Source organism: Chamaea fasciata, unplaced genomic scaffold (assembly GCF_029207755.1).
Source record: "Chamaea fasciata isolate MVZ Bird 193981 ecotype frontalis unplaced genomic scaffold, bChaFas1.0.hap1 SCAF_8, whole genome shotgun sequence".
Classification (NCBI taxonomy): domain Eukaryota; kingdom Metazoa; phylum Chordata; class Aves; order Passeriformes; family Sylviidae; genus Chamaea; species Chamaea fasciata.
Window position 1 is genome coordinate 14,813,858 of NW_027094093.1, and position 11,822 is coordinate 14,825,679.

Here is an 11,822-nt window from a genome sequence, read left to right on the forward strand (position 1 = left end):
AACAGATGATAGATTCATCTTGAAGCAAATGCCTCGTCTGGAAGTCCAGTCATTCCTTGACTTTGCTCCACACTACTTCACTTACATCACCAATGCAGTTCAGCAGAAGGTATTAAAAAAGTGCCTTTTATTTTAGGCAATGTTCTGTATTTTAAAAACTAGCGGAAGTTTCGATTTACCTTTTTCATTTAAATAAGAGAAAATGTTGGAGGGTGTGAGTTACACTAATAATGTGTTTTTAAGATTAATTATGCTTGGACTTCTAAGCGGTAATACACAGTCAGACAGAACAGTGGTGCTTCTGGTATGGGATTGCTGATTGTCTCTGCACAGATCTTAACCCATGTCTTGTCTTCATTAGAAGCCCACTGCACTGGCTAAAATCCTTGGGGTATATCGAATTGGTTACAAGAACTCTCAAAACAACACTGAAAAGAAGCTGGATCTGCTTGTCATGGAAAACCTTTTCTATGGCAGGAAAATGGCTCAGGTAAGAACGAAGTGTTCTGTTCCCTTGCAGTGCAGTTGGGACTGGGAGAAAGAACAGGGTCATCCATAGCCATCTAGGTAACTTTTAACAGGTATCAGCTCTTCCCACTTTACCTCTCAGTGCCTGACCTCAAACAGGGAATGTCTGTGGGAGGAAGTGGACGGAGGGAATTCTAGATGGATGTAAAGGATGTTGTGGGTTTTCTTTTTGTTTATCTGTTGTTTAAATCATGAGGAGGGCTCAGGCACTACAAAACAGAAACTCAGACAGACTGTGGACTCTATTCCATGGAAGTTAGTGAAATCTTGACTGGACAGAACTTGAACAACCTTCTTGAACAGGGCCTGCTTGAAGCAGGACTTTGGACTGGAGAACTCCAGAGATCATTTCCAGCCTCATGATGGATCTGTCTCTTGCCTTGCCAGTGTTACCTGGTGCTTAATGCACCACCCACCTCCCTCTTCAGTGGCTTTGCTTTTGTCAGCGATTAGCTCTGTAGAAACTGGCTGGAAAACTGAGTTTACCTAAACAATATAAAAAGTAAAGACACTCTTTTTCTCTTAATTGAGACTAAATATCAGTGAAATAACTTGCCTAAAACTAGTGGATTGAGGTGGCAGAGTTTTCACCCAGGCCTGTGTGCTATTCTCTGCAAAATATTTTTTGTTAATTATCTTCCTCCTGAAGAGAAGGAAACAGTTGCTTGGCTATGCTGCCTTCTCAAATGTTAGGTACTGAAGTCTTTAACCCAGAAAAATGAACCAAGGTAATGCTGTTCTCCATTTGCAGGTGTTTGACCTGAAGGGCTCCCTCCGGAATAGAAATGTTAAAACAGACACAGGCAAGGAAACTTGTGATGTTGTCCTGCTGGATGAAAACCTTCTGAAGATGGTTCGGGACAATCCTTTGTACATCCGTTCCCATTGCAAAGCTGTGCTGAAAGCCTCCATACACAGTGATTCCCAGTTCCTCTCCAGCCATCTCATCATTGACTATTCCCTGCTGGTGGGTCGTGATGATACCAACAATGAGCTGGTTGTTGGGATCATTGGTAGGTTGTCTTTTGTATTTTTTTGCTCTCAGATGATGAAATGGTTTAGGTGTTCATAGTACTCTTAGGACTGTGCCACCACCAGAGAGACGTATGTCAGGAAATCTTGTCTTCTCCCTGGTGGAATACCACCCTCACCCCTTACAGTTATTCAAAGTGGAGGCAGGAAGTCTTCTGTCCAGGTCCTGTATAGCATTTGCACATTAGCATGGTCAGATTAGCATTTGCATTGCTATGAGTATATGCAAGAGGCCTCAAAGGTAGTTTAATCTACACTTTGACTCCAGTTGAAGCAGGGGAAGTTACTTGTATGCTTTTATGTGTTTAATCTGTAAACTTTAGCTTAGTCATACTTACATAGTCTTTTAAATCTTGTGTGGAGGGGCTCTAAGGAGAAAGACTATTGATAGGATTGGAAGAAAGAAGTTAAACATCATGGGATCTCATATAATCATATAGTCTGACCTGAATAATGTGGGTGGCAGTGCAGTAGTTACCTTGCTGCATCCTCTGACTTGATACTGGAAAGTAGAGACAGACAAACAGACAGTTTAGACAGACAAACTTCTGTAGTATAAAAGACTTAGAGATGAGGCAATTTTGCAGGATGTGGAATTGACTTAGGGAAATGAAATGGTCTTGAAACCCAGCTCAGAAATGCTTCCGGATGAGATCTCAGGACTGGAGTTCTGGATTACTCTTAGTCTGATAAAGGTTGAAAGCCATTTCAATAACATTTCTCGTTGAGAACTGAAGTCGTAGCTACAAAGAAGGTAGTTGTTTGTTCCAAGTTGTTACTACTGTCTAGATTTTTAGACTCTTGAATATTGGAGTAAAGAGGATTGGACTGCATTGTCCATGTGCTTCTCCTGTTTGTGTGGCTTTTTTTTTCTCCTATGTGAAGTCTTATCTGATTAAAGAGTGTATTTTATATGATATTTAAAGCTAACAGTTCCTTCCGTGTTTAACACAAATATCTGAAGGAACCTGGTGAATGCAAGTATTATCAAGAAGAGAGAACGTGCCTGCTGTATCAGGCTGTCAGAATGTTCTCTAGATGATACCCTAAGAACATCTAAAGTACTCAAGCTAAATTTGTGTTGGACAGGAACAAAAAACTCTCAGCTTGGTTTGTGTTTAAATCTGAGGTCAGTATCTCTACCTATTTTAGATCCTAAAGTGATACAGGAAACAAGTAAGTTAGCTCTGTGAAAAGCTTTGAAAACGTTATTTGTAGGCTCTATTGTGTGGGACTCTGAGCCTTAGGGCATGAAGTTGTTAGTGAGCAAACTATTTACTGGTGTCTGTTCCAAAACACTCTACAGAATGTTTTCAAAGAGTATTTAGATAAATGAATAGGTCTTAAGATTGTCAGGTCTGGAGTTTTGTGTTAAACACAAGTGAGGGGAAATATGAATACTTATGGTGGCCTTTTGTAAATCTAAAAACAGTAAATTCAAAACTGTATAAGTACAGTTGCAGTCAGATGTTAGGAGGTGGTACCCAGTAACGAAAAACTGATCTTACTGCAGCTTTAGCTTTGCTGGCCAAAATGTTCATGTGCTTGTATTGACTGAGAATGCTTTCTCTGGAAGGGGCTTGGAAACAATTCAGAAGTTGTCTTCTTGCTGCCCCCTCTTCCAGTCAAGGGTCTCGGTTTCCAGTCCTCCCTGTCATGAAGTGGCAATCACTTCTGTTCTGTTACCAAACCTGTAGTGGCTGCAATGATGAGAAATACTGGTTTAAATGGAGAGGTGTCCAAACCTCAGTGCTTCTAGTGGGGCTTCTGGGATGAGGGTGAGCGAAGGGACCCTTGTAAATGAGCCCTTGACACTCTAACATGGATAAGGACAGATGTGCTTGGGCATCCTGTTCTTGTAGAGGCAGGAAGAGTTGACTGTGATCTTGCTGGGCTTTTGAGATACTGTGTTCACCCTACCCAAACATAATCAAATAAACTTCAGAAAGTGAGGCAACTGGTAGGGAAAATACTGAAGCTCTGACTACAAAAGAGAACTGCTTTCCTGTCCTCTTTGGGAGGAAATAGATACATTTTAAAACAGTGTTACCGGGATTAAAATAAATAAAACATATTTATATTTGGGGGTTTTTTGTGTTTGTTTGTTTGGGTTTGGTTTTTTATTTTTTAATTTTTTTTTTTTAAATTGTAACAGACTATATTCGTACTTTTACCTGGGACAAAAAGCTTGAAATGGTGGTGAAGTCAACTGGCATCCTGGGAGGACAAGGTAAGTCCAAACTGAAAGCAAAGATTTTGATCACGTTTCTTTGTTACATGGAAGCTTTCTATGACACTGCTGATAGTGTCACAACTTCTCCACCATGCAAAATTGGGACAGATTAAGTTGTCCAGAACAGAGGAAGGAATTGCAGAATACCAGATTTGAAGGGACCTTAAGGATTATCTGCTCCAACCTTTCATGGCAAAAGCACAGTCTAGACAAGATGGCTCAGCACCCTGTGCAGCTGAATCTTAAAACTGTGCAGTGTTGGGGAATCCATCACTTCACTGGCGTGACTATTCCAATAGCTGATTGTTCTCATTGTGAAAAACGTTACTCTTGTGTCTAACTGGAATCTGCTCAGGAATAACATATATCCCTTACCCTTCATCTTTTCCATGTGGCTCCTTGTAAAATGAGTCTCTATCTTCTTTTTCACCACCCTTTAAATACTGCAACGTGGTGATAATATCTCTTCTAAGCAGACGTTTTTCCAGGGCTGAATAAACCCAGTTCTCGCAGAATTTCCCTGTATGGCAGGCTTCCCAGTCCTTGGATCATGTCTGTGGTCCTTCTCTGGACCCTCTTCAGCCTGTCCACATCTTTTTTTCCCCCTCTTTTCTCTCTCTCACTTTTTTTTTTTCTTTTAAATATAGCAGGGACCAAAAGTGAGTCCAGTATTTTAGGAATGATGCTGCTGGTGATTTTTCTGGTGCATCCCAGTGTTCACTCACACTGAGCTGCTTGTCCACCAGGATCCTCAATCCCTTTCACAGAGCTGCTCCCCAGGGAGATCCCAGCCTGAGCTGTGCTCCTGCATTATGTTTTCCCAGGTGCAAAACCTTATGCCTGTTTGTTGCTGAACTTTGTAAGGTTCTATCTTGTTGCCTTCAAGTTCATGCTGTCTGCTGGTGCAATCTCATGTGACATCTGTCTGTACTGCAGTATCTTTAGCCCGTTTCTAACTGCTCTTGATCTTACACTTTAGGTAAGATGCCCACTGTGGTCTCTCCAGAGCTGTACCGGACCAGGTTTTGTGAAGCTATGGACAAGTATTTCCTGATGGTGCCAGACCATTGGACAGGACTGGGCCTGAATTGCTGAGCTAAAGCCCATATTGGGAAACCACAAGAGGACAATGACATTGTAGGCCACGCTCTTCCAGCGGTCTGTCCAGCAGCAAGCGAGAGGATTGAAGTTCCATGTCTACACTGACCATGCGCATCATGTTGCAGAGTGTGAAATATGCTTGCACTTTAACCCCCTCTTGGAGGATAATAAGCAAACCTGCCTCAGTAAGGATCTAAACTGTAAAGTACCACTGAACAGCACTGATAAGTGACATCCCTAATGTCAGCAGGGAAGGTGATGCTTTCTCCTTTTAAGTACTGAACTGAGATTCTATCCAGATCCTGATGGTGAAGAAGTACGTGATCTCTGAAAGTCTTGCACTGCCGAAATGGTGTTGAATATGCACAGCTCATTTTTCTTTAGTGGGTACTTGGTACTGAAAATGTGAAATAAACCCCCCAAATGTGGATGGGGGAGAGAAGAATGAAGTTAATTCATGAGTTCTGCTCTTGTTGCAGTGGTCTGTAGTTGACCTATTTAGGATCCATTAATAACTTGTGCTGTTTATGCTCCATTATTTTAATTCTTACTGGGTTCTATAAACAGTATTTTTTTAAGGCAGCTCCTCTATAATGCCCTATGACTCCATCTTTTACATTATGTTACTGCAGTACAGCTCTGGTTTATCTGTCATAATTGCATTTTAGCTGAATTCCATAAAAATGGGTTGTCAGTCATCAGTATAGTGCAAAACTCAAAACATATCCCTTCACTCCTAAACAGTACTTTGATCTGAATGTTGCTCGAATTCCTGGAAACAGGTAACTAACATACCCTTTAATTTAACAAGACTTAATGAATTATAATTATGAAGCAGATTAACCCTTTCTTAGTAAAGGCAGTAAGTTGCTAGACAAAGTGAAGCATATTGCTTTAGTGACAACTTTGTCCTTAATGCAACCATCATTCCTGACAGATCACTTCAAATCCATTTCAGTTCCCTTTTACTTTCAAGCAATGCAATTACCTCATGGTGAAGTTTTGTCAGGAGAACGTTTTTTCTTGCATTCATGTGGGTTTTTTTTTGTCACAGAGATGAATGTAGTTGTTTTCTGTAAAAAGGAAAACCTGAACTAACAGATATCTTGTATGATGGATAAGATGTGCAGAGATCTGTGAGTCTCTATATTATTACAATATGCACTTCTCTTCCATTTTTTAAAAAATTTCTACTCATTTTTGTAGGTGATGAGTTTACTTTTTAGTTTCAGTAAGTAAATAAGGCCAGTAAATAAGAGGAATTTTAATGAGTTTGAAAGGCAAAAGAATACTGTCCTTTGACTTCCAGTCTCTGATGGAAGAACATCAAATGACCATGGAATCTGGGACAGGACAGCTCTTAGTGATCACTTGCTCATTCCAACCAGCTGCCTGGAAATGCCCTCATCACTGTAGCTAAGGATTGAAACGTGCATTTTGTTCACTTCTCCGTGTTCAGTATTTTTTTCTGCAGCAGATGGTGGTGGCTGTTCAGGAGTGACCAACAGTGGGCAGCACTGAGAAAGGAAAAGGCCAGCAGTGAGAATTGAGCTGATGGCTCCAAAAGCAACCAGTGCAGCTCTTGTCTGAGCTGCCAGGAGACAACAGTGATGTGTTTTGGAAGGAGCCTTCCCCACCCTATTGCAACACTGTACTAAAGGATGAGCAAAGATGCTGACCTTGAAGCGGCAGAAAAGAAAGTGTACTGCTTTCCTCAGTAGAATGTGATGATTGTTTCTGGGGGTGCAGTGTTGAAGGCTGCAGTGATGTGTGCTGTGGAAAGATGACATAGATGACTCCTTGCTTCCTCTACCCAGAATCCCTTCAGTCCAACACAGTGCATCAATTACAGCTGATCACCTCTGGGATACAGCTTGCCTTTTTTGTTGAAATGTTCTTCCAAGATGCCTGGTTGTGTGTGTGGCCTTGTCTAATGAGGTCATCCAGTCCATCAGCTCAGTGCTATTCCCACTTCTGTGGCCTCTACCTGTGTCTTGGTTCATCGATGTGAAAGAAGCTGCCATGCAGCCCGTGTTCCAGTCTCAGCTGAAGTTTACATGTGTTTTCCTCCTTCCCTTCCTAAAGTTTACGGGGAGAAAATTGACTGTCCTGGCCAGCTAAGGCAGCCCAACAGCAGCTCATTGTGTTGCCTTTGTCAGTATGTGGATTGGTGGATGGAGCACGAGTGTGGGCATGTGTGTCAGGGCCCCTGCACTAGGCTAATGTGGCCTGCCAGCCCAGTCTGTCACCAGTAACCCTTACCCTTATTCCAGGATGTGTGGCTGCTCTGTGCTGCTTGTCTGCCACAGTCCCAAGCAGATGGCTGTAAGCAGCTTGATCATCTGACAGTGGCTAATACTCCTCTGACTGTGACAGCATGAGGCCCTCAGCACTGCAGAAGTGAGAGACTCTTCCACTGTTTTGCAGCCTATGAACAGAGCCAGGTGAATTGTGACCTTCTTGGGCTGAAGTTACAGCACTTGGAGAGATTTGCAGCAATGATCTTGAGCTGGCATCTACAGTTAATTTTTGGCCAGGATGCGGCTGATAGACTAGTCCTGACTAGACTGGAGTAAAGAGTGGTCCTGAGTATCACAGTAGCTGCAGTGTTAGCTGGAGTTGGGTCATCTTGGGTGTCTTGTGATACAAAGCTGTAAACGTTTCTAGTTCAAATCCCAGCAGCTGAATGTATCTCCTCAAATGTTCCATTTTCAGTATAATTGTTGTCCTGACATTTCAATTACTGCCAAATTTAATTTTCTCAGAAGGAGAGCAGAACTTCATGCAGAACAAATCATTGAGAGCTGCTTGGGAGGCTGTGTTGGGTCTGTGTCCCTGTAGAATTCCTAAGGATGAGCCCTTTGGTCAGAACTTATTTCTTTATAACACACTTTAGCATTTGTGTAAGTAAATCCCACTTGCAAACATGAAGACTGAATTTCTTCAGAGCTACACTGGCTCTTCTGTTGTTTTGATCTGAGGCCTTGAGACCAATGTCTAAATTTTGTCCAAGTCAGAAGCAATGACTTTGGGTCATCGTGTGGACAACAGAATGCCTTGAAGTGGCCCAGGGATGCATTCTGTCCCCCAAAAGCACATGAGAGACTCGTGCTGGTAGAGCAATTCTACTGGACTCAGGGGAGTTACTTGTGGAGGCTCCTCTGTGAGAATGACCAAAACTAAATGAATTGCTCTCTAGCTGATGGCCAGACTAGTCATTATTCAAAGCACTTAATGTACTATAATGTATGCATTTCTATTCTAACTTGGTTCAGCTGTATTTTATAAAATTGATGTACTAAACTATTTGAGAATAATCGCCTTGACTACTTGGAGAATCAAAATGTAATGTATATAGATACAAATAAAATGACTAAAATATACGTGAGTCTGTTCCATGTGTGGAGCAGTTAGGTCTCATTGCACCCCATTTTCTTGATCAGAGGCAAGGCCACTGCTCACTGTGCTGTGCTGGAGAGTGCCAGCTTTGTGTGCAGTGTAAGATGCCTTTCCTGTCTCTACCTCACAGCTCATCTCCGCTGATGGAGCAGCACCTCTGGGCAGCTCCCCAGGGCAGTGGCAGTAAAATGTGCAAATAACCATTTACACAGTTCTGTCTTCTCTGCAGCTGCTTTTCACCTCAGTGCAGTGTAAGGCAGGGATCCAGTTTTGTCCAGCAGGTGGTGGTCTGCTTTTGCCCAGTTCTGCCATGATGTACCGCACGTTCCAGGTATTTCCATAATTTTCTTTTAAGTGGAATAGATAAAAACCCAAGAAGATCTGAAAATAAATGTCTTCTCTTGATTGTTTCCTGTTAACCTGGTATATAGTGACCTCCTTGCTAAGGCTTAAAATCATTTGTGATCAGTTCTGGGAAGGGGACTTGTTCATTCCTAGAATATAAAACCCTATCTAAAACTTGGGGATTTTACCTGTATTATGTGTAATCACCACTTTTGGCCGGGTGGGTTTGAGTTCTTTCATCTGCTGCAGTATGAAACTGCATCAGAACCTGTCCCCCCATGGGGGTATGAGCAAGGAAAAGATGGGAGACTCAACTCGGGGGCAGTGCTGCCTTCTGCTGGTGTAAAGATGAGTGGTGGGACTTGAGGAGCCTCTGGCATGAAGTTGAGAAGCACAAATGCAGCGTTAGTTCAAGAAATAATGATCCAGTGACCAAAGGTAGGATAATAAAGGAAGTGAACACAGTTAGTAAAAAAAGCATTGAATTACAGTTGAAGAGACAGGATGGGAATAGAATAACTTTTCTCCATTGTTTACATAGGATGTTTTTCTAATATAGCTCCAGCAAACGTGAAACACCCTGGGTCTGAAAAAATGAAGTATCCTGGGTACAGGCTTCTGTTACTGGACTAGGTGAGATCTTGTGTCATAACTAAAATAAACTACCTACCTGGTGAAAGAGTTACATATCTAGGACAGCACAACTGGGACTGCTTAATGTACGTATATGCACATAAGAGAAAGAAAATGTCTTCTTTTTCTAATAGGATTATAAATATTATTTAAAAAACATACTATAGGGAGAAAACTATTATCTGGAAACAGGTCAGGTCAGCTGTATTTCTAATTGATCTGTAATTAATTCTGACTGAAGTGTATTCTTGTTAATGTGTCTGTTAAGGTAGAAAAAGAGTAAGGTAACTATGTGACTCCATAGCAGCCTATAACATGCAGAAATTGTATCTTCTTCATGTTAATTTGAACTGCTTTATGGAAAAACAATATTCTGCATTTTGTCTATTGAGCCCTAAAAAGCAGAACATCTTCAGGCTGTATTTGCCATGCCAGCTCAGTTGTGCAGCAAGAATTCACCAGAACTAACATGTTTTTACAACAAACCAACCCGTATTTTATTCAGCTGTTGAGTGTTTTCTTGAAACTCTGACATTTAAGTAAAGTAGTCATTTTTCTTACAGGAAGTGTTGGCTTCTGCAGAATACACACCAGATTTTAACCAATGTGGCTCTTGTGGTCTTAGTCAAGAAATAGTCTGCAGAATACAGTGGCATTATCTGGGAAACATTTTTCTTTTTTCCTCAACTAACTATAATTAATATCTGTTGGCAGCTATTAGACCCTATTAGATCCTAGAAAGCTGGCAGTACAAGGAGCAGTCTGTTCAATGCTGGGGATAAGTACCTAATATTATGTGGATGATTTACCGTTAGCTGTTTATTATCAAAATTGTGGTAGCTTTACACATATGGCGATATAAAATTAGTATTCAGTTCTAGCATAGAGAGAAGACCAAGGCTGAAAGTATTTGGGATTGGAAGGTGACTGTTTTCAGATGCCAAGTTTCAGTAAATGGAGTAAGTTCTGGTACATTCCTGTTAAAAACTTTAAATAATAGAACATTTAAAGTCTTTTTATAAACTGATAAATTATAGTGAACATCCACAACTAATTAAATGTGAAGTATGTCCACGAATGGAAAAAGATCAAGGCTGCTGAGTTTGGTCAAAACATGATTTTTCCAACTGCAGACCACACAAACCCAGGATATTGCTTGAAACTTTTGCTATATTCTCTCTATTCTATTTCTATGCCTTTTAGCAGCAGAAGTCACATGAACCAAATGTCTTTTGAGAAATTGGTTGTTTTACGATAAGGTGCGATAGCTTATCAGTTCAGTGACACTAAACAGCCACGGAAGTCCTTGTTTTAATTAAAACAAGATAGGAGTCCAGAGATAAATTTAAAAGCCACCAGAATTCCAATGACAGACAGCAAAGCATGAGGCTGGTCTTTACCTTTTCCTTCTGGTGTAACTGCACGTGTATAAAGGAAGAGCAGCACATAATAAAATACACATTTGCTGTACAGTATGTGGAGTAGTAGATGTGGAATTCTAATGGCAATGCTGACACCTGCATGATCCTACAGGAGAAAACTGGGGGACTTGGTTATTTCAAGCTGTTTTTATTCTAGAATAGTGCTGCTCCACTGGTCTTGAATAACCAGTTTAAACCTTTCAGTAGTAAAAATTACATCATGTAACTGTGATTTTGTCCTTTGGGAAGGCTGGAGATAGAACTAGTTATAAAAAGTTGTTTATTTATTTGTATAGCTAGAAATAAAGGCACGATTTTATTACCCACTCCATTTTTACCCCCAGCCTGCTTACTGAAAACTCTCAGAGACGGTACCATGTAAAAAATTCACGAAAACTTGGAAAATCTTAGAAACCTCCATCATCTAGTTTTTTTTTGTTCGGAAGATTATTTCCCCCCACCCATACACATCCATTTGGTCTCTCAGAAATTTAAACATCTGCATGCAAAGAGAATGTCTTGATATTGAATTATATCTTCAAAATGAACTTTATTGATATTTAAACTAAATCCTCTTCCCCACAGCCTAAATATGTTTGAAAACTTTTCCTAGACCTCATTCTTCAAGAAGAGCGTAGAAGGTGGGAACTACAGTTACAGTGATATGCAAAAACTGACCAAAACAGTTTAAAATTTTAAATTTTGACTGTGATTGAGTTTGAAGTTAAATTTGGATGTAGGAAGGTCTACTTTATTAAAAAATAGATGCAATAGTCTCTTCGTGCTTAGAATAATATGCTGCAAAAATGACAAATCAATAGAGGAAACCCTGAAAATAGGGGAAAGAACAGTTGAATGTCTCAGTTAATTGTATCTCTTCACTTCTTTGCTGCCACCTTCTTTATGAAATAAGTTACTTGTCAATAACAATGTATTTACAAATTTGTTATATTTGTAATATACTGACCAGTCATTCTAGGTCTAAATACATAGAGAAGAGGGAGGAAGTTCCATCTGTCAGGTGCTGGGGAGCATTTTATTGAAGCCATGAAAGTTGTCTGCAGACATTTTATCATCTTCTGTAATTTTTCTTGTCTATGGACAAACTCTGAAAAATACTACTTTCAGTG

The 11,822-nt window shown here is 40.5% G+C and overlaps 1 protein-coding gene across 6 annotated transcripts in view; it reads left to right on the forward strand.

The window, feature by feature from the left end:
* Positions 1 to 5,476, forward strand: part of PIKFYVE (phosphoinositide kinase, FYVE-type zinc finger containing) — a 60,417-nt gene extending 54,941 nt beyond the window's left edge. For all 6 annotated transcript variants that reach the window (XM_066189791.1, XM_066189792.1, XM_066189793.1 and 3 more), the window contains 5 exons: positions 6 to 109; positions 362 to 490; positions 1,280 to 1,541; positions 3,716 to 3,790; positions 4,773 to 5,476. In XM_066189791.1, coding sequence (XP_066045888.1) covers positions 6 to 109; positions 362 to 490; positions 1,280 to 1,541; positions 3,716 to 3,790; positions 4,773 to 4,888 — 686 coding nt within the window. In that variant the 3' untranslated portion in view covers positions 4,889 to 5,476. The remainder of the gene's footprint in view (positions 1 to 5; positions 110 to 361; positions 491 to 1,279; positions 1,542 to 3,715; positions 3,791 to 4,772) is intronic.
* The last annotated feature ends 6,346 nt before the right edge of the window (positions 5,477 to 11,822 follow it).